The 24,180-nt window shown below is 37.1% G+C and overlaps 1 protein-coding gene across 2 annotated transcripts in view; it reads right to left on the minus strand.

Annotated features, from left to right (window-relative positions):
* Positions 1-20,261: 20,261 nt before the first annotated feature.
* LOC107223201 (locomotion-related protein Hikaru genki) overlaps positions 20,262-24,180 on the minus strand; it is a 59,278-nt gene continuing 55,359 nt past the window's right edge. For both annotated transcript variants that reach the window (XM_046745264.1, XM_015662814.2), the window contains one exon: positions 20,262-23,012. In XM_046745264.1, the coding sequence (XP_046601220.1) occupies positions 22,807-23,012 (206 nt within the window). In that variant the 3' untranslated portion in view covers positions 20,262-22,806. The remainder of the gene's footprint in view (positions 23,013-24,180) is intronic.

A 24,180-nucleotide genomic window follows, 5' to 3' on the forward strand; every position in this document is an offset into this window, starting at 1 on the left:
ATCGTCGAGAACACTCTGGGTCAAAATGACCCTGTCCCATTTTTGATGTGTTACCATTTCTAATCTACGCGTACGATCAACCCAAAAAAAAAAAAAAAAATCAAGACTATACTGCCACCATCTTAGAATGTGATAGTGCAGTTTAAAAGTATGAACAAAAATGTGGAATATAAAATTCACAATCCAACTTTCACTACCTTCGATATCGGTTTACGCAATTTGCAAATACTTTGAAGCGTCCGTTTAAAAAATTATTCGAAACGCTGAGATATATCGTTGATATCAGCGTGCAAATATCATCTCGAAAAAAAGGCGACAATTTTTTTATTACGTTTTGAAAAAATAACAGAGCACGCAATTAGTTTGACGAGAATTCCGCTAGTGCGAGGTTGAAAGAGGAGAGTAAAAATTCATGTTTCATAAAACGCATTGAAACTACACGCGCCGTGATACATCGCCGCAAGCCATATATTTCAGCTGGCGACTCGTGATCCACGCTCTTCAATCATGTAGCCTAATGGCACGTTCCTGAGCTCTTCGCCCTTGTCACATGTCATTAATATTACACCGTTGCACGTTTCCCGCATCGTGTATAACACATCCATAGCTTATCTACGTGATGCGCAGGCTAGTCGGACGGCTGAACTGCGTTGAACCTGCACGTATAATAACGCTGAATTTTTTTTCCTATTTTTTGCACGCAAATATGGGATCGTTGAACGTGCTACGATTGCATATGAAAAATTACAGATTCAGAAAATCGTAGAACAGTAATGAGAAAACATGGATGGACACAAAATCTATGTCGAAAGCTAAGGACCAGAAGGGCGAAGCTCGCTGTTTTATTACGTTAGCTTTCGGTGATCTTATTGACCTAAGGGCGTATCCTCAACTGTAACATGGAAGTTCAGTAGAAGGAAAATCAATGAGCCTTCAGCCAGAAAGGCGTAAGACGTAATCATTTTTGTCACAACACTGACGGAAGGGCGCAGCCCGTAAAAATACAAAAACACGAGAGTTGCGCTTTTCTGGCAAATAACAGGTAAACATTTTTCGAATTTTGATCACCTCCTCACAGCCATAGAAAGGCCTGAGCTTCTATTTTAATTCGTTTGTGCGTTGAACTTTCCTGGTTCTTCATCCTCGATGTGTATGAAATATGTAAAGAAACAAAAAAAAAAAAAAAATGCATGCGCGTATGGTGTTTATGAAGTCATTTAATTTCCATTCAATTTTAATCATTCTCTGAGGTATCCGTCAAACTTCATGAAATGGAACCCCTTTTGGAGTTCGAAGGGTCAACAACTGTAATGTGAACTTTTTATTTTCTTTATTAACGGAACGGGGTCGAATAAAATAAATCTGTAGTTCGTAATTTTTTTCCTCTGTGTTAAAATGCCAATGTCGGAGTAATTAATTATATATTTAATCTTTTTCTCTCTGGTATTGAAAGAACGTTTTTTCTCGTAAAGTTTGATTCGATGAATACGACTCGATTTTTCTACACTAGTATTTTGAGCAACGTTTGTTTATTCGTTTTGTCATTTTTTCTGCCAAATTTCACTCACATCTAAACACACTCACACTTACTGTGCTTTTCAGAACGATAGTAAATGATGCTCGTTACTTCACACAAGCTTTAACCAGACATCACAACATTGTACTGAGATGTGGCTTGATCTGAAGCCGGTGAAGCTCAATCCAATAATCCAGATTTTACGACCGAACGATATGCGACACCTTATTCCAGCGTAAAGTCGGATACTTCAAGTAAACTATCACATAATAAAGTAGAAGTTTGAGGTTAAAGCAGCACTTCTTCATCTCGAGGAAAGGAGAAACTAGGATTAAAAAGTTAATAGTGCGAGTTTTGACCGTCTGAAAAAAAAAATGGAGCTATATAAGTAGGACCGCATAAATTGACATTGATTACGAAGTATCTTAAAATTTAGCACTGAAGTTGCAAATGCTTAATTCATTCATGAATGTAGATCACATATTGTATAATGTGATAAGTTTTTTGATATTTATTTTCATGGGAAATCAATGAGGTTTGTTTTAAGAAAAAAGAAATTTACTACGTTGATAAAACATTTTCTATAAAAATCCTGAGAAACCCAATATAACCCCCATGGAAATTCTTGAAACGCCGTAAAAATTCTTCAATCCCCATAAAATACCCATAGAGATTCTTCATAAAAATGGTGAAAACTCGTGAACTTTCCCCAGAAATGTGTTTCGATATTTTCGAAACGAGAACGAAACTTTTCGAAAACCCCATGTAAACTCTGACCCCTGAGAAATCCCTTTAACGTAATGAAATGGTAAGCTTGCATGTAAGCTTCAGAATGGTTTACACGTAGGTGTAAAATGGCGACCGTGTTATAACTCCGAAAGCTTGGTTCTATTCGAACCCTCAGACGTGGTTGAATAGTTGATGTATTATAGTTCACGGACGAACATAGCTGCCCAAATTACGTTCGTAATAATTCGCGGAATGAACAAACGAGACTGGGGTACACGGGCCGCTATTAATATAAATCCAAATATTAAGCCTCCCTTTTATTACCGGCCTACGGAGGCCTCGATTAATTCCATATGTATACCGAACGGGCAGCTCCGGTGCAGTTGCATCAATGTCGAAATGCGCTGAGCACGCGCTGTTTGCGGTGAATTAAAACGTGTTTGCCGTTGTCCGAACCTACTCGTCAAAAACCACCGACGAATATTGGATTTTGCAACATTTTCACGCTCGTGTGCGCAACTGGGCGCTAGCAATGCGAGAGTATCTATTATTTGCAGCGTTTAGCTGTTTCATATTTTCGTTTCGCTTTTTTCCTCACAACTCGTAACAAGTGCAACGTGAATATGACGATTCATCCGGCGTACATTTGCGATGCCGACAAAACTGAAGTCTGATTGGGAAATTCTATAGACAATGAAAAGTATTCTTCCGAACAAGCTTATTATTTCATTACGTTAAAGAGATGTCCAAGGGCTCAAAGTTAGCATGGGGTTTACAACAGTTTCGTACTTCTTTAAAAAAAGTTTGAAAAGATATTTCTGTAGGAAGTTCAAGAGTGTAAAAAATTCTTATGGGAAATTCCCATGGGTATTTTATGGGGATTGAAGAATTTTTATGGTGTTTCGAGAATTTCTATGGGAGTTATATGGGGTTTCTCGGTTTTCTTTTTTCTCAAAAACGTTTCATCGGTATCGTAAATTTTTTTTTAAAAACCTCACAGGGTTTCCATTCAAATAAATGTCAAACAACTTACCAAATGTATATGTATATATATATATGGACCGAAAATCTACTCAGACTAAGGAGAGAAAAATAAAACTCCAACAGTTGATGGGAAACGTCGAAATATGCTTGGCTAAATCATTGTGAAATTGATATTGTATTTGGAGGCATTTTATAATACTCTAGGGTTTAACCTCTGACATCTGTACCGACAATTTTGATATTAACATAGAGATGTAAAATTACAAAACCATTTGAGTTGTTTAAAATTTAATCAATAAAGTTATAACATTTACCATCATCTAATACGAGAAATAAACAATTGAGAAAATTGCTTATGTTACGGAATTGAAATTTTTCCGAGAATGTAGAAAAATTATTTTACAATTTTTGCATTTGAAAAAAATGATGTGGTTGAAATTTAGAATGCTTTAGGCTAATACGTATTCATTCACTATCTCAGACTGAGAAATATAACGTAATTATCTGTTATGCCTGACTGCGAGTGAAAACAATATTTCGTCTTATTCGATTGAAGCATGCATAATTGTGGATTTTGAGAAATGGTTTCATTCCGAAAATTTGAACATTGATAACAATCGAACGAAGATCTATTACACGATTGATTTACCTTGCGAATCGAATCGTTTATCCAAGGAAAAAGCACTCCTATAAATTTTTACCAATTGCAACAGCTGAGTGTGCAAGGCATTATATTATATGTGAAAAGGGTGTCTCAATTATCGCGAAAGGCCTTATAGGTATTAGGTTTAGGCGATACGCCAACGCATTCGCAACAGATTGGCTCGCTCAGAGACCCAACGAAAGGTACAAGCGTAACCCCCGCGACGCGGATGCTAAAGCTAAGGGTTATTTTTATACGTGCGTGTGTCGACAGATGGCGAGCCTATAAAACAGGCTGATTGTAGTCGGCGTATTACCTATTACCCAAATTAATTAAGACACTAATCAAGTAGTTTAGCCGGCGACATATTTTATGGCTAACGTTTCGAGGGTTCGCCCGGCGCCCGATGAAACGACGCAACGCCTGCGGAGGAACGAATTCGGAAAGGGAGGGTTCAATGGACCCCTGAAACATGACCGCTCCACTGTAAATTTTTACCCCAAATTTACGTCGCCATTCTCACATTCACCGTGAAATTCAAACGCGAAACATTGAACAAATAACGCAGTTCGACGTGAAAATAATTTTGTTTTAAATTTTTTTTTTATTTTATTTTTTTTATTCGAGCTTATGTTTATTAAATTTGGATTCTATACATCGAATAATAACCAAAATCTTCTCTTATTATTCATAAGGCTTGCTTTTGTCCTTTTTACGTTGACAAAAAAAAAAAAAACGTCACCAAGGTATGATGAACTTTATCGTCATTAACGTTATCAGGAGCAGTGCAATGAGAATATGATTGGAGATTAGGGTTTAGGGGTTGACACGACGAAGTCTATGCAAACATAGAAGTACGAAAAATATTAATTTTTGAACTTTGTTTGACAATTTTTTTACGTTTGTAGTTTGTTATTAATTATCATTTTCAAATAAACGTGACTTAAATGTGAAACTAAAGTTTTTTCCATTGTTGTTTAGAATAAATGTGTGAGAAAACGGGTAACTTTTCTTAAAATCCGAAATATTGTTCTGGTTTCTAATAAAGCAAACTTCATCCAACGAATTCTTTTCTTTTGTCAGTTACGTAGAAGAAATCAAAATTTGACATTTAGAACCCGAACTCAAAATTCGTGTTTACCGGTATAATTCAGAGAATTTTCGCAACTTTGCAGTCTTATCTGACAAAATTCATATTTTCGTGCTGAAATTAGAATCTTTCATCGACTAAAAATTTTCGAAATCGAATCAACGTGAAAAACTTTCGAAAAATATGCGCCAAGAAAGTATGTAAGCATTTAATCCGAGAAAATTATATCAACTTCCTACACTGAGAGAAATTTTTAGTTCCGGTTACCGTTCGGTCCTTAACTAATTTCATTTTTTATCACAATCGAAAAACATAGTTCTAGGTAGAAGATGAAAATTAGTTTTCTAGCTTTTACCGGAAAGTCTAGTATCCGTTACTATTCTTTCTCATTAGCAAATTTTTTTTTTTTTTTTTGTTTACTCTCAGTGTATAGTTCTGATATTTCTGTAATGCTCTACGTCTGCTAATCTCTGAAAATTTCCGAAAAGAACTTTTTAGGGCAAAACTTTTCAACGAAACGTTTTTACCCGCAGGGTGTATTTGCAGCTCGGTTTGCTGAAATTTATGGTGTTTATACGCTGTGCAACCGGGGCTGCAGATGTGTGCGGAGAAAAAGGATTATCACCGGATGTTTGCAGTTGGACTTTTAACCCCCACCCCTTCTTTGTTTCAAACCGTCGCCATTTCACGGGACCTCCAGCCTTGCTGGCTATTTCTACAAGTTTTAGTACCCACTTTCTTACCAGTCACAAGCGTTTTCAAGCGTGGCCTCTGTTTTACCGACAGTATCGCATTTTTCGGCAGACCGTCGTTACTGAGATTCGCAAGCGGAAATTCACATCCCTGCCGAAAAAGCGTTGACCACTCAACATTTCGGACTCGATATGTTTCACGTGATACAGTAGATTGCGCTGAATAATAATTTGACAATATGAAATTCGTTGTTATTTCGATTTATGATTTTTTTCTATTTTGACTTTAATTTCCAACAAACGAGAGATGATTTTCTACGATTATGTGGAACATCGAGCTTTTTTCAGTAATAAATATTATTGATTTTTGTATTTTATATTTGTTTGTGTTTAACCCTGCTATTATTACCTTTATCAAAATACTTTTGCGCTCTACTGTACTAACAAGGTACCCTAGGTAAGTCAGCCCCTACGATTTCGATGCAGTCCATAGATACTGTGGTGCATCGAAAACCAAGAGACACGTATATTTTTTTATCTGATAATAAACGGTTTAGAGGGGTGAAAACGACCCCTAAAGATGGGCACCCAACGGGGTGATTTATTGATGCACTTGGTGGATTTGAATGAAACCAACGCCGAAAGGTTTTATTAATGAATAGACACAGGTATAATAGATACATTCAAAAATGAAAATCGTTATTCAATATCACGTAATAAAAAGGTAGATAATAGACTGAGATTAATAAAAAGAAAAATTTGAAGTTCGAAACTGATTACGCAAAACAAAAATTGAAAAAGAAAACAATGTTGTCAGTTACAAATATTTCTCGAATAATTAGTTAGAAATAGAAATTGATTTTTTTGGTATCGTAGATTATTATCGGTTCAATGGGCTAATTTCTTTTTTTTTCAATCAATCCTTGGGATTACATAAAATAATGTACGAGAGCAAGAGAAAAATCAATGTTTTGATGCCTGAAACAGTTTAAACGTAAATTGATTATAAAACAGATGACTTTATTTCAAACTTACATATGTTCGTATGCACTGTTTTTTGAGTAAACGTAGAAACCAAAAGACGAAAGGCGTGTGCATTGTTGCTAGTTTGTTTAAAAATATCAAGATGGATGCCGATAATTAGACTCATTGATGTTGGTAATTACGGTAATTAAGCAAGCCACTAGAAAAGCTCAAGAAGCTCGTTGAGAAAAATATATTCATAGCTGAATGGGTTATTCGTACTGTCGATTTTTCTCCACTTGAAAATGCAAAGCATAATATAATTCTATGGAAATAAATGAGAGAAATGAAATCACGAAGTCAACGTATTTACGAGTACATAATTTGAAAGTTTACCACCTGACAAAGTCCCTCGCTTTTCTTCAAACGACCAAGTTTCAAAAATTGGGGTGTGTCGGTGGATTTGGATTCTTACAGCCATGCTTTCGACACTTTTGATGTGATTGCTTTACCGGAAGTTAATATTTTCTATTTATTTTATTAGTAGATAATCGTACATTGAGTATTTTTATCGAATTAATATATTCACGAGCTGAAAAAATCTCTTCTAAAATACAAGGATAGAGAATACTGGAATTATAAACAAAAGCTGAGATATCGATACTTCGTTCCAAATCGCTTCAAAGAGTGATTAAAAATGTAGAAGATTCGTTCGATTCGACTAAACGATGGCTCTTTTCATTCATAATTAGACTATTCTAAACAAGGCTCAGTGAAATAATATTTCTTGTCATGTTGGCGTCGTAGAACGTTTAATTTCACAACATTGCAACAATATTGATAAGGTTGAATAAATGGCGATATTGATGATCATCTATGAAAGAAGAAATTCGTTTCAGTGATTTGAATTTGTAAAAAACAGTACATACTTCGAATAAAATGAGCGATCGCAAGGTGAAAGGGAAAAAATCTGGTAAATTTCTATTAATTTTAAGAATATTTGCAACAAGTATTTCAATACTTCTGATTTTTGTATTTTTGAAAAGATCCTCGTTCTTGACACATTTAATTTATAATTAAAAAATTAACAGCACAAATTGTGAATTTCTCGACGACTCGAACAAATCGACAGAGGGTTAGACATTACAAATTAATTTTCGGTAATTTTGCGACTAAGAATCAAACAAATACGACGAAAAGTGGTCAATAATTGGGAGACAGGTTCAATAACTGGTACATTCACCTTGATACAATAATTTGACGAATACTCGTGACCGGTATTATTACATGCATGATCCAAACTAAGCAGCGATGAAAAGACAATTTTGAGTTAACAAGAGGACGCGGTTAACGGATATAATCATTTGGGCTGAAAGATATCCGAGCTCCTCCGAAATTCATTTGAAATACTGGTCTTTGTTTCCCGTCTGCGAAATAGCGAGGGAAAAGATGACCTGCTCGAATAAAAACTAATTGGCAGAGGCCATTTGTTTTTGTGTGGTTCTCGGGAAAAACTGGGGCTGTAGGTTGAGAAGAGAGAGAGAGAGAGAGAGAGAGAAGCATGAGAGGGAAAATAAGGGAAAGAGATCCTGAGGGCGGTGAGAAAAAGGTGAGAAAAAACGGAAATTGTTATTTCTCTTGCGGCACCTTCTGCTACTTTTTGCAACTCACTCTGGCAGCTATCTTCGCAGACGCAATTCCGGACCCCTTTTCCCCGCCGTTTCGCCCCGCCTTTTCAGTTCTTCCCTTTCGGGGCAGCAGCGCAGCCGGCGCAAGCTGTCCCAAGTTTTTTGGGCGATATATTAGCCCAGACAAGGCGGCGAAGCAACGCCGCGGATGGGGGACCGTTAATTGTTTCACCTAACCTTTGAGCGAAAGTTTCGCCGGTCCGCCGGAGCTTGCAAGCCGCCCGAAGCGCCCCGCGCATTCTTTGTCGCAAACCTAATTATAAACCCATTCCGATAATCTGCATGAGAAGCGGATTATCTTGCCAGGAATATTCTAACGTCAATCATACCCGCGTTTTATCTTCTTCCGAGACTCTGCTAGACCTCTTGGTGGCTAAAGTACGTTTATGGAGTGAAGAGGGTGCACAAAATGCGTTGAGGGTGGGTATTGTTTTTATTTTTTTATTTTGTTTTATTTTATTTTTTTCTATTTTCACAAAATGAAGACACTCGGAGCAATTTGAGTTTGAGAACTTTATTGTTTATAGTTTCAAGAACATTTGACAATTTTTTTCATTGAAATTAATTCGTGGCATGACGCATTTAAGTAGCGAACGACCACGTTTTAAATCCGGTGGCGCAGATTCCTCGATCAATTTTTACCCGATCGACTTGAAATCTTGACGCAATCGTGAAAACTTGTTTATCGATTCGAGCTCGTGTCCAGATTTTTGAATATCAATCCCAACATTTTTTTATACAAATTTTTCCAACAACTTCTCGGTCGAAAAATGAAATTTTTTGTTCATTATCGCGTATATTTAGAAGAGAAAAAAATTTCCTAACGTTTGGGGTACGAGCTCGAACCCGAAACGATTTTTTTTTTTTTACTCAACAAAATATTTTCTGTATTTTACAAGTCGGACAGTGATGTCAGGAGATGTTCTCTACTTATATGCGCCATGCCACCATTTTGTTACTAATTTTAATAGAAAAATTTCTGAAATTTCATCGAAAGTGTAAGTAATAAAGCCCTCGAACTTGAATCTCTCCAAGTGTTTTCATTTTCTTTAAAACAAGCCTCGTAAAAATTGGCAAGATTTTAGACCCTCCTTAAAGATACGAACGAAGCAAACGATGTGTTCGATAGTTCGAATTCAAGCTGACAATATTATTGAATCGTATAATAGATGAATTTGTAGTTGAGCTGATCAATCAAACCTGATGGTATTTAAAAAATAACAATTGATCGCGATGCATTCTGTCGATATGTGATTCGATCAACGACAGATCACAACGAACGTTTAAAAAAATCTCTATCAGTACTCTTTAGAGTCAGTGCCAGTCAACTCGAATAAAATAATATACTCACTGTGTAACGGAAATCAATCTCATCAAATTCCAAAAACTTAAGCTAAGATGTCAACAATTTGACAGAGAACATTGTAATTAGGACGTTCAGCACTATCAAACTCTGGTGATTTTTATCTGAGTCTAATATTTTTAAGGGACATTATTAATCGATTGCGTGAAAAATACCGGAATCCGATTATCTTGAAAGATCTAATTACGAAACCGCTTACGAAATTGTTGATATTTCAGCTTCTGTCATTGAATTTTGCTGAGATTCATTTCCCAAGCATCGTACCAGTGGTTATCTTTTCATTCTTGTTCGCTATAATTCTAACAAGAAGCAATGCTAAAATTTTCAAAGTGACGTTTCACTTCTTATACTCTTATACTCTTTGTTTCAAACGATCATTTGCACAAATACATTTTTCTCCAAATGTAAGGGTGGAAATTGAACCTACACAACGGAGTATAACGAGGAGGTGCTTTCTGAAGTACCAACGAAGGACCTAATAAAGCATAAAATCCTTTTTGTCGACCGCGGCTTAGCGCTGGCGCTGTCGATGATATTTCAGCTGTATCTATGGCGGCTCGAGCTTCAATATTAATCCCATCCCGATACCCCGCTTACGGGATAATTGCTTTCTTCAAGTACTCACTTGACCCGTCGACCTTTGCGAGGAAAAGTTTAAGCTGATCCGCACTCCGTAGGTCTGCGGGCTTCCTTGACTATTGCTGGTGCCTTCCTAGTCGATTGCCTGGTTCAAAGTGGATGATTTATTAACAACGAAGCTTAATTACATTCAAGCTCGTTTCGTGAATAGCTGAAATTTTATTCGAATAATACAAAACCGAACTGTATTCGGTTTCATATCCAAGTATAGATCGATGTTCTTCGGTATCCCTAGAATGTTCCACGAGCTTTTGCTCTTCGCAATCCTCAAATCAATACTCGTACTTTGCCGATCTTGCGAATGCAAATTGAGTTTGTGAACATCAGTCAACGCGTGTAACGGATTTGACAACTAAATTCTCCAATGAAGTGATCGGAAAATCGCAAATCGTCAAAGGTTCGGTAAAACATCTAAGAGCTTCCATAAAATCCAAATTGTTCCACACGTTGTTCTATGACGTTTTATACAACACTGTGCGATTGCTTCTGTTCTCTTTTCTTTTTTCACACCCTTTGGGACTTTCGGGACTTACGAGGAATGAAGAAAATCGGCGAGGTACGCGTCGTTGGGTGCTTTTCTTTGTTGGATTCTCGAAATGTCTTTGAACTCTATCGGACACCGGCTGTTTGGCCTTAGGCACATTCGCATAGTTTGAAGAAAATTTCAGGAGAAACTTTCGATCGAAATTCAGTGAGGAACCTCACGTGGGGCGTCATTTTACAATATCCCCGTCGAACTTCAAAGCTTTCGCATTAACCGTACACACTGCATGTCTGTGCCCTTATTGTTAGACTGCCTCTAGGCTATGCGCTCACCTTCATTTCGCTGATCTAACTTTGAACTGATTATGTACTTCAGAAGAAGATTATATATGTATATTATTACCATATATAGGTATAATAAGACTTCGTGATGAATCAAAATGCCCTCGAGACATGTTCCAACTCCTTGCAAATAAATCTTCCTCGCTCCGTGAAAATTACGTGGAAAATGACGTGCAGATTTTAACGATACACAGCGAAACATGCAATTCCAAGTTTGTGAACATTCACACGCAAGAGATCTTCGTCGAGTCTGGTTTGACACGATGAAAAAACAGAATCTCACTTACCAGAAAAAATTCGCTACCGATAAGTCTTTAATTTGGTGACGGAGAAGGAAGAGAAATTTCCGATACTCAAAAGTAAGAAATTGCGTACTATCAAGGAAAAACTAGAAGAATGGATTGTAAAACATTGCTTCGAATAAAGTAAGTGTAGTTGGAGCGAAAACATTGTTAGAAACGAACTATTGAATCAGTTTCGGAAGGTATACAAATCAGTTTTGTTATTCTCGAAAAGATAAAAGGTTGAATAATATTGGAAATGTGTTTTTTTAGTGTTCAGTGTTGGGTAAATGTTACGTGATGGCCAATTTTCAAGTCCACTCCTAAACACGACTGCTTTTCTTTTCTTACCGTACCTTCGTCAGGATGTCACATTTTAACTTTCGCAGCAAAATTTATCGAAAATAGTTGGGGCTAGCAAAATATGTTTCATACAAAATTTATTGGAATCTGAGCGGACGTGCTACGATGACCAACTTTCATTTTGTAAATGGGAACCCCTATTTTTGTCCAAGAATTCGAAAAAAACGAAAAATTCTACGTTCATACGAGGTTTCACGTATAAAGCCAACTCAGCCTTTTTAGTTCATTTGTGAGTCAAAATAATTGTTTCGATAAAAATTTCTATTTTAGAGCCCGGATTTGGAGAGGGCGACAAATTTTTCGTTCAACAGCTGAGAGTCGAAAGCAATTAATTCCAATAAAAATTTTTGTTCCAACGAAAAATTTTTCACCTTCTCCAAATCTGAGGTCAAGAAATAGACAGTTTTTATTGAAACAATTATTTTTACTCATAAATGAACTGAAAAGGTTGAGCTGGCTTTATTCGTGAAACCTCGCGTGAACCTAGAATTTTTCGCTCTTTTCGGATCCGGGGTCAAAAATAGGCGTTCCCATTTACAAATCAAAAGTTGAACTTAAAAATTGTTGCACAAGCATGAAATTTTCGCCACAGTTGCAAGAAAATCTAGTAACAGTGATCGTAATGAGAAAGAATAGTAAACAGACACTAGACTTTCCGGTAACGGCGAGAAAACTAATTTTCATTTTCTGCCTAGAACAATATTTTTCGATTGTGGTAAAAAAATGTAAATAGTTAATTAACGAACGGTAACCGGAACTAAAAATTTCTCTCATCGTACGAAACATTTTTTGCCAGCCCCTACGAAGTTCCATAAATTTTCTTTCGAAAGTTAAAATGGGACACCCTGTATAACGTATACCTGTGCACCGTGTACCATTATTGCATACGTATGTATTTTCGTTGGTCATCCAATAAACTAAATTTATCTGAGAATCTGCGTATTCTGTCACGGTAATTACGAACAATCCCGAGTATTTCCGACCATACTGCGAGAATTGCAACTGATTAAGTCTACGAGGGGGAATTTCTGTACACGCGGATCAAGGGTGGATGGAAATATTGGAAACTGTTAATAGAGACACGAAGGTTATCGAAGTTGCGAAGAGGCGCGGACCTGCAGGGAAATTCGAGGGTAACGAATGGATGTTCCATCGAGTGTGTGAAGTGGCTGCAGGGGTTGTCGCACGGTGACGAGGCTTCATCCCCGTTCCTCCTCCCCCCCCCCCCCCCCCCGACATCGTTGTCCCGAGGGAACCGTGAAGGACTCGCTCATGCATCTCAACCAGCTCATCATCTTCCGACAAATGTATTCAAATATATTTACTCCCCCCCCCCCCCGCCTTAATAATATCTTTTGCCCCCCTTCACAAGGGTATGACGGTTATATCATTCCAAACGCGGTGCCGCACCAGAACCAGACATCGAGAACTATCCTCGAGAGGCTCGTATCGCAGTCGCGGTTTTATTTTTATCGCGGCGACTCAGACGTGAGCACGGTTTTTTTTTTTTTTTCATTCGACGAGCCGACTCGCCGGGGAGACTCGAGTTCAATAATCTGCAACGGCATGTAGAGCTCGCTCGACGGGACAGTTTTTTACCGATTGGTAATAGAAAATTATTAGCGTTGTAACGATGCAAATATGCCCGTCTCAAAAAAAAAAATCAAAAATCAAAAAAAAAAAAAAAAACTAGTACTAGGTACAAATGGAATTGACTATGTGCGTCTGTCACGTGGCGTCCGCCCTTGTCGACTCACAGCTTTCTTCTTGGAAATAAGCTTTCTCTCTCCGCTAAGCTCTGTTTGAAGTACGACGTGCCGAATCGTCTTTGAGGATGCATTTGTCGCATAGATTCTCAACCAAAAGTAAGTCTCTTCGACAATATTAAACACTTTGTGATGAGATAAAAATGGAGAAAAAATTAACCACAATAAAGGTGATGAGAACCTTAAATTTGAATAGTAATAATGCCCTGAAGTTATCAGAACATTGTTTAATAAATTTTACAGGAATATTCTTTCTTATTTTTTTTTTTGTCGCGTTAAATGAATTCGTTGATTTTTCTAAATACACGTGGAATTTTAACGAAATTTCTGTCTACGAAACTCTTCGATAAATATCCCGGAAACTTCTTAATTGTGATATAGAACACTTTTAAGAAAACGTATCCAAAATACGTGACTTTTCTGTCATGTTTGTAAGAAATCTCTAATTCGCACTTTTTTGACATTCCGGGATTTAGCAAACGACTTTAAAAAAAAAATATACGCTTATTCTGAAAAGCCAATTATTTGAAAGTCATCCTAAAATTGCCCGGTATTGATTTTTTTTCTCCCGACGTATCGTTACGTTGACGTTACTAACTTCAGTCTCATTCATTTCACGAGTGAAACCTATAACAGGCATCTATGAGTAAACTGACGATAATCTCTAGGTCTATTTTCTGTCAACAGTTTTTTAACATCGCACAAACGGCGCATTTAGAATTTGCCGATGACTTGAGACACGGTGCAATTAATTACACTGAGCGTTCATTAAACGTATAATTTTCCACGAGAAATTTACACCCAGCGTTGGTTTAAGAGCTGACTTGGCACTCTGATTGACCGTTAAAGCGTCGTCGTATAAAACGCAAGAACCACTTCTGAAATGGGTTTACGGTCGCATTGTTGCGTGTTCATTTTCAGCTTGAGTGAACATTTTTAAGAACACAAACCGACGAGTTATTATCTTCGCTGTTATATCAACCTTTCGACATGCGTGCACAACAAGTTACGTATTGAAGTTTGTCTCTGACTTTGAAAGCGAAAGTGGGAAGTAAATACCTGTGTTTAAATTAGCTCTGTCAAGCATTTGGCCGCCATCTTGTCGTTAGTTGCACATCGGTTGCGGAACATTTCGATACCGACGATTTGTGAACATCGGAACTCTTTGATTACAAAACACTAAACGGCACTGGACTTTTTCTCACTGCCGACACGCACCTTCAAATCGATTCGACAAACTTCAAATTACGGAACTGAGCTCTTCCACCGCTTCCTTAAAGAGCCTCGGCTGAACTGAAGAACTTGCGATAACGGATATTTTTCCCAATCACACGAGTGTCCAGATCTGTTTACATTACCCCCACTTTAACCAGGAGGCTTGGCTGGATTATTTTAGATTCCATAGGCTATTAAAACCTTGATTGATCGCTGGATGCATCAATAAACGAAGGTTTACGTCTATATGAGGTATTTCATGCAAACTCGGCCATTGATTTTCCATCACCATTTTTATTTCGTTGATGATCTTTGATACGATTCTCCTAACTCCAAAGGTCACTTTATAATTATGTCTGGTTTTTTTTCTCCAGCGGTTATTTTCCTATGAACTCAAAAACCTGCACAAGAGAGAAAATTTTTTTTCATCTACTTCAGAAAATTGTCAAAAATTCTTTGATCAAAGACGATCATTTTAGGCTGTATCCAGAAGTGGAAACTATTCCTCTTTTATTTATTTTACTGATTTGACGATTTTTTTTTTTTTTTTCATCAATTTGTTTCATTTGGTATTTTTATTGGTAATTACTTATTTTCAAACTCCAAGCAGATGTGAAATTATGCATATCGGACGCCCAATATCGAACTGTAATAATTCAAAAAATCTCGTTTCGTGGAAGTGCCATAAAAACTTATGCAGTGCCATGTATAATTTCATTTTGATATGAATTAATTAGAGAACATTTGGCCATATGTTACAGCTTTGTTGGCATGCGAATATATATTGATGTATTCATAGTTGTATGTATATTGCGATAGATATATTAATATCTCGACGTAAATTAATATAGACGTATGCCCGCATCAATATATTTATAATTTCAGAACCGCTTTCTGAATGAAAAAAAAAAATATTAATTGGCAATAAATATCATAACTTGAAAAAAATTACGAAAAAGATACGACTTTCAATCAGTCAAATGAATACAAGAAAAATAGTTTCCACTTCCGGATATGGCCTAAAATAATCGTCTTTGGTAGGAGAATTATATATGAGAATTTTTTCGAGAAAATCAATAATGTCTTTCTATTTTGAGGTAGAAAACTTATACAAAAAAAAACACTGTTTGAGAAAACAATTTTTAGAGTCAGAACAAACGTATACAAAAATTGTGAACGAAATAAAAAATTGAGAGGGAAAGTCATTGATCGAGTTGGCATGGAATACCTCATATGTAGAGTTTAGTGTATCGTATCAAACAACCAGATAATATATATATATATAGAACAAAGTAGTGCAGGTTTCATTGTTGGACAAGATTTAAACCAGTCTAATACATGGCATATTTCCATGCAATGATTACGTCTTTACATGATTTTTGATCTTTATATTATCTAACATAATAATGACATAATAAAGTGGATGATTATTAATCAATTCCATTTGCTAAGAGAGGAAAATCTGACCGTACCACAGATAAAAAAAAAATATAACATTATTTGCTTATTATGGGGAGAAAGAAACTCGTCAATTCTTGGATTTCGTGTCTCGCAAATTTTCAACTTGGTTTTGTTAATATTGCAGAATAGAATTTTCCTTAAATTGTCCTGATTAAACTTGTCTCTCAAAAGTTCATAAGATTATCTGTACACTTTGTAACTTATATATGTATTGTTTTTCAAGACACATTTTTTTACTCACTATTCAATCTCACTAACAAAAGATTCGTGTATGAAAATTGGATTATTGGGGCTTACAGACTTGAAGACTCTGAATCGGATGGACGGTTCAATTTATTCGTCGCGACAACCGAGAGAGAATTTTCATCGGTATGTAACTGTTACGCAACTACCGAAACTGCGTCAGATGCAGGAGATTCAATAATTTATGATGGTCACATTTGCGTTACGTTGGAAGAACATAGTACCAAAACTGTCATAAATGTGTTTTCGTAACTGCGACATTAATTTCTCTTGTTTACCTAGATTGCACTTACACCTCAACCTTTACCTGCAACGTGAAAAGAGCGAATCTGCAGTATAAAAAAAAATATTCGCGCAGTGTTTCGGCATTATCGTAAAAGCCCCGTGTGTATAACGATTCTCATCAACTTCGTTTGAGAGTGCGCATGACATTTCACCCTCGCTTCACGTGAGCACGAAAAATGAAAGTTTTGGCCGGACTCGCCACGCTTGGATTTTCCAGGCGACGTTCACGTGCTTCTTTCTGCTCTGTTGAATGATTACAATAAGAGGAACGGCGATAGGGAGACGAGACGCGAAAAAGTGTTCGAAGCGCACAGGTACCAGACTCCATTATTAAACTGACAAGACGAGAGAATGAAAATGAAAATGAAAACGAAAATGAAAATGAGAGCGAAAGCGAGAACGGGACTGGGAATGGGAATGAAAATGTTGCGGCAAATAAAAAATGGAAATAAGACAACGAGAGTGGAAAGGTAATTGTAAACCCATCCCGCACTTTGATCACGGGGCTTTATGATGTACCGGGACGATCTCTTGAAATTTGAAAATCAACCGCGCATGCGCTAAATAATTCAATCTCATTGGTCGACGAAATCTTCCCGCAGCGATATTCTTGTCTGCGACTCAGGCAGGCCAACGTACACAAAATGTGTACGTTTGACTTTTCAAAGAGCATAAGCATTAAATTCCGACCGTTCTTCGAAGAATCAACTTTCCGACTCAACGACAAATGCTTCCCAAACCTTACCGAGTCGCTACATCAATTATTTGAGATTCTAACCTCGAAAATTCGTATCAACTACATCGCACCCAGAAACAATTTGACAGCTGAAACTCGGGATGGCCAGCCTGTGCGAACAACCAATAAAACTCGCGCATGCGCGGTTGATTTTCAATTTTCAAGAGGTTGTCCCGGTGTAATGTATATAGTATGTACGGTGCAATATATGACTTGACTGTTAATGGACTTGGCGACTTTTAACCCCGTTCCCATTGCCTCTGTAGAGTTCGCTTTGTCTTTCTCTATGCACGGCTGTCTAGACTGTTGTATTCTCTGGGGAGCCCTGCAGCTTTCATTATGGAGAACAACAGCCAAGCCTACAAATACAAACGACTTGCCCAACGCGCAAGACATCTGTCCCTGAGTTGTTGTTTCTTCCCTTTCCCATTTAACATTTCGTCTCTCATTTCCGTCTCTTCCCGCTGTCGGAATGAAGATTCAAATGTCTCACCAACCTGCCATGGTGCATAGATATGGGGTAGTCCAAATGAACGTGAACAAGATTTGACCCCGATCTCCCTCGAATTGGTCACCGATTCATTCCCTACTTATACTCAACCAAACATATGTTTTATAATTTTCTCAGATTTCTTCCACCTAGCGTTTGAGAGTAGGTGTTTTAGATCTCAACTTCAGTAAATCGAAAACTGTGCATTTGGAAGATAAATTGCGAAGGGTAAAAAGTTTCTTTTTTTTTTCAATTAGTCGAAAATTAGTTTTTCAGAATTTTCTGGAATTCGTAAAGTCATCGCTTTCGACGAAAAACGCCTATAAGCAACGTTCTCGAAAATTTGAAACTTTTTGTGAACTTTCTCTGAATAGAAAACTTTTTTACTTGAACGAAAAATGGGCCCATAATAATATGCTATAAATAATAACGATGCCACTACCGGACTCCAAATGTCGAAAAACATGGTCTTCTATAGCGATTCCCGAAGATCTATCTCAAAATGAATTCAATATTCGCAAATATCGGATTTTTTATTACAAAAAGAAAGAAAATGCATCATATTTTTTATCTAACGACAAGAGGTTCGAAAAATTCGAACGAATTCGGAAAATTAATAGAAATGATCGGAATGTTTTCAAAATTGGAGCCAGATAGAAATTTTTACCTTAAAAAGCTGGCCAAAATTTGGTGGATTAGTCCATAAGAAAATTTTATTATTTTTTCGTATATTTGGTATTGATAAAATCAAGAATCAATGAACAAATTCACGTCTTTCTGATATCTGTAGAACTAGTTTAAAATCATACGATTTTCCAAGGAAAAACCAAGTCACTGAATACTTTTCTCATCTTTTCTTACACAAAATTCAAAGTGCATGTGTTATCCGCGTTGAAAGACTTTAAATGCGTGTTTTCATAACACTCGGAGACCGAAGTATTTTCCGATGGAGGAAAATAAGGAAAGCGAACCACATTTTGTAGGTGATAGCGTGCCGAGGTATTGCAGCTGCGGCTGAATCGACGGAAAGAGTGTTTGAAGAGGGTGCGAAGATTGTCTGTTTTCAGGACAAATAATAATAACAGAGAAAGGGAGAGAGTTGGAGAGAACAAGCTTACGTGGCTTCGCCGATGGAGCCATACCGAGAAAGTTTTCTATTTGATTAGCCACGAGCAGACTATTATTGCCTGGCGTTGCTGAAGTGGAACTTCAACCGAAGGATTACGATCCAGCCCGCTCAACTTCCACTCACTTGTCCAATGAAATAGCTCCGGCTGGCTCTTCGTTCAGCAATGGCATTAACTACTTAACACAATTATCAGATGGTCGTAATAACACCTTGCCCCACGATACACACCACGCTATACTTACGTTCGCGATACTTTTCCGGTAGGCTGTTGATGTGATCACTGATCAATCAGTTGACCACTCGAATGTTTTCTTTCGTACTATGAGGCTGAAGTTAGCCGAAGTTAGTAACGTTAACTCAACGAAACATCGGGTAATGTAATCAGGCTGAAGTTAATAAAGTTACAGTAACGAAACCTGAGGATAAAATATCATCGTTATTGGGCAATTAAAAAATGACTTTTAAGGAGTTGGCGTTTCAAAATTGAAGTATATTTTTTTTTATAATGGTTTACTAAATCTCGAACGTTCCCAATGATGCGAAGTAGCGATTTATCTCAAACATGCATCGTTACGGTAACGTTACTAACTTCATCGTTATGAAAAATATCATTATTGGGCCGTTTTGGACTGACTTTCGAGTTGGTTTTGCAAAACATGAGTATATTTTATTTATCACGGTTTACTAAATTTCAGGCATACACAAAAGTGCGAGGTAACGATATTTCCTAAGCACGCATTGTTACGACAACGTCAACTAACTTCATCCTCATTTCGTACTTTTGTATAACGTTGAAATATTGTTTATACCTCAATGAAAGAAAATAACTTTTGACAGTAACGACTCACTTGAATATTCTAACGCTGACGCAAAAACCTCGTTGTATTCTTACCAATTGTTATACTTCACGAAGTGAATTATACAAGTTTATAGTGTAAAAACTTGACGGTGTTAAAATTAGGTCCATTCAGAACTTGAACGTCAGATAGTGTTAGATTTAGGATAATTAGTATTAGATCGGCACCACGTATCGTTGGATTGACACTAAAAGATATACCATAGAAGTCCGCATCGCATTTTTTTTTTTTTTTTTTTTTTTTTACAGTGTACTTTTCTGCAAGGGTATATTCCTGAGACACAAGAAACACAATAACGCATTGTTAAAGAATAAACGTTAGCTTTATTATACATCAATGTGAAAAGAAACGATCTAAGGGTATTCCGCGTCGTTGATTCGATACACCATACACTGCCGCGTCATATAACTACCCGTTATTGAAGGGATTCTAACGGGTACCGCATGGCATATATGTATGATTAACAACGACGGGGTGTAAACTATATATATCATTATATATATATATATATAGGCCTGTAGTAAAGGCTGGACTTATAGGACTAACCCTTATTTATACAACTATAACACCACACTGGAATTATATTTACACATGCGAGCTATGGCTACAGGGTTGCTTAATTAATATTTCCCTGCAAACACGGCGCAACTCACGCGACTCACCGTCTCCGCTCCACTTTCCTACAGTTGGATTTTACGCGTTCTAGCTTGAATGCTTCACAATTATATGAAATTTCTCCGTGTACGATATAAAATTGCGATACGTCGAGTCTTTCACCCAATTTTACGTAGCGCGACAGCCGCAGGAAAATTGACATCCAATTGCGCATGCGCAATGTTTTCGTTTGTTTAGACAGTCTGACCAACTGTGAGACAACGAGTAACTTCACGCAAATTATTAATAGGCGCAAACGGACCGAGGCAGTGTTGCCAAACCTATAGAAATTTTAGTCCGTTCAAACAAAAAAAAAAAAAAAAGCTTCCTTTCTTCTGAAAAAAACATGTCTTTTAAGGCCGAAATCTGAAGAAAATCTAATGATCTCAGACGAAATTTCAAGACTGACAGCGAAATCTCTAAAACTGGTCTGTGAAATCGAAACAACAGACTAAAATCAATCAATCGTGAGATTCGTGAGAAAAAATGATTTGCGAACGCACTTCTTGACAAGTTAATGGTTCGTAAGTATTAAAAATAAAAATATTTTACACAAACAAAAGTTCCAAATACACTTTTATACTTACAATTCGGAATATAAGATACTTATATCAAGAATTATTGCAGTGCAATGTAAAGAGTTGCTTTCACGCCATTTAAAGAAATACTTGTCCGATAAGTTGGCAACGCTGGACGCCGAGGTTATGTTGACTCAAACGTAGCCCGTTACATTTTGGCCGTCTCAAATTCGCGACGCAAGATAAACCTCGAGTTGCCTGGGAATTTTGACGGCTAGCGTCTCGTTGCGACTGAGTAAGTTGGGCAATTTGACGAGTTTATGAGAAATCTACCGATCGAATCACGTGATTTGGCGCATGCGCAGTTCGGTTTCAAGTCACCTGATACTGTCGCGGTGCGTGTAGCTCACCTCCCAACAAATATCTTCGCACGTCTAATTGTTTATATGATTGTTGTTGCTCAGAACCACTATAATATATGAGGTATTCCATGCCAACTGAGAGGGCATTTTCCCTGACCCCCGCCAATCTGCTTCACTATTTTTTATATGATTCTACAACCTACAAAAAGCACTCACCATTTTTTCAGATTTTTCGTCCCAACCATTCTTTTTTAAAAAATGTTAGAAACATAACATATGTTTTGTATACATACAAAATAAGAAAAATTATTCCTAAAAAAAAATATTTAAAAAATACAAAAAATCGATTCACCCCTCTGAACTATGGCTCAAAATGTTTGTTTTGGGACCTAGAAATTATTTTAATTTTTGTAAAAAAATAAAAAATGGAGTTTTTTTTAGGACCATAAAAGGGTTTGTAACATTTTTTTTAAAATAATGGTTGGGACGAAAAATCTGAAAAAAATGGTGAGCGCTTTTTTTAGGTTGTAGAATCATAAAAAATAATGAAGCAAGTTGGCGGTGGTCAGGGAAAATTTCCTCTCAGTTGGCATGGAATACCTCACATACTATTTATATGTATAGTATACCCAACGATGGGTAATCATATCGTGTTCGTGCGTTTTAATTCCCTCGTATTTCGGCCTTACCGTTGAACGAATCTCATAAATCGCGCGTGACAAATTAGTCTCATTGATGACGGGGATGATCCACTCTCGTCTCAAGTCTCCGGAGATAAATTTACAATACATTACACGATGTATAAAAAATAAAATAAGCTTACTCGGTATATGTGTCTAGGTATGTATAAAATGTCGTCGATGTTTTGTTAGTTTCATTTTCTTTTTGTCTTTTTCTTTTCTTGCATTTTTCCTTTTCTATTTCCTTTTTTTTCGGCCAGAGAACGGAATCGCCTTACAGAGAGGAACACGTGGTAGCGGACCCACGAACGATTCGAAGTTCGAATCGCATGTACATATATACGTATGTGTGTATATATATACATATAGGTAGATGTTCCCTGCGAGGAATGCTTTTGGACTGTTGTTGGGCGGTATTCGGGGGCTTAAAGGTCGCGCGAAACATGAAATCAAACCGATTTCCTCACGACTAGCATGTATGTATTTATGTATGTATTCACGTATGCGCGTGTGTTGTAACGTGTACTCAAACCTCGCGCGCCTCGCCTCTCAGAAACAGGAGACGCGATGGAACGAGACAAGGTGAGGCAACGCAATTTTGGAACGTCATCGGACTCGAGTCGAGCTTTAATTTTTAAACGTCTTTGTAGGATCGACACGGGGGCGGGGGACCACTCCAAATGCCGTTCTCTCGGCATGTGGGCCTCTTCACTGGTTCCAAAGGTGTTACGTAGCCCGGTGAACACGTCACCTGGATATTGTCGCCAGGCTCGTACCAGAACTTCAATGGAGCTATTCTGCCGTGCGGTGGATCCCCAGGATACGGACATCTCACCTTGCCTGAAACATCCGACATCAAGGTTTTGACTTTGCAAGTTCGATCGGTCCAGGATTATTTGAACTTGTTTTTTATTTATTTTTTTTATTTTTTTGAACTTCATTTTCGTAACGTGCATACATTCAAGTATATACGCAGAAAATTTCACATCGATCCGACAAATATTCTCGAAGTTACGCGAACATTAACAAAGACGCCCCGGAGCGTTTTAAAACTTTGCTTTTGAAACTTTGAACGCATTGCTCTTAAAACTATATTTCCAAAGTCGGTGAGCAAGATTTCTCGGAAACGGCTGAACCGATCGGTCTCAAATTTTTGCACAAGCTTTGTGAATACATTTTTTCGTCCTTAACGTAAGGTTTTTTCTCGTCGATAAATATTTTTTATTTCATAAACAGATTAAGGCGAAATTTTTTAGAGGTGGTCCCGGAGATCGGCCATAGCAGCTTTAGAAATCATTATTTTTATGAATAATAAATACCCCAATATGTGTATAAATTTGTATATTAATAAATTTAAATGTCTCTTCGTGAAGAATCCTTGAAAAAAACGCTTTTTCGGTTCTCTGATTGGGTATAACCCGTTAATATAGGTGACCGAATGACTTGCAACGAACTGAAATGGCCTCACGTCACTTCATATAATTATAACTGAACTCGAATTATTGATTAGTAAAATTGCGATTAGTCGTATCAAGAGACTCATTGTCAATAAAGTCTCGCACTAGGTAGATTAAAAAAAAGAGAGAGAGAGAAAAAAGAAGCCAACGTAGTCTCTTTCTCGCGAATGAAACATATGGTGAGAATTTTCTCCCTTTTTACGATCAACTGCGATATTCGAGCATTGTATCTGGAATGCAGGTTCGAAAAGCTTTTATTTGTAAATAGTAAAAGGAGAGCCGAGATGTATATAATTTATTAATTCCGGATCTCGTCGAAATGGTCAGTTCACTTTAGAATTTTCGTCTAACGAGCAGTTTCGCTTTCTTAAACAATGATGCTCGCGCATTTAAGGCTATGAGAGTTAAGTTGTTGAATTAATCGTTGTAATGAAACAAAAGCACGATCTAAAACGTGCATGTGAGAAATTTATCACGTTGACCTTACGTGAGAAGAGATTTACTCATCAGACAGGATTAAATGTGGAACTAAATTTTGTTGGAAAGATATT

The sequence above is a fragment of the Neodiprion lecontei genome, chromosome 7, assembly GCF_021901455.1.
Source record: "Neodiprion lecontei isolate iyNeoLeco1 chromosome 7, iyNeoLeco1.1, whole genome shotgun sequence".
In the NCBI taxonomy this organism is placed as follows: domain Eukaryota; kingdom Metazoa; phylum Arthropoda; class Insecta; order Hymenoptera; family Diprionidae; genus Neodiprion; species Neodiprion lecontei.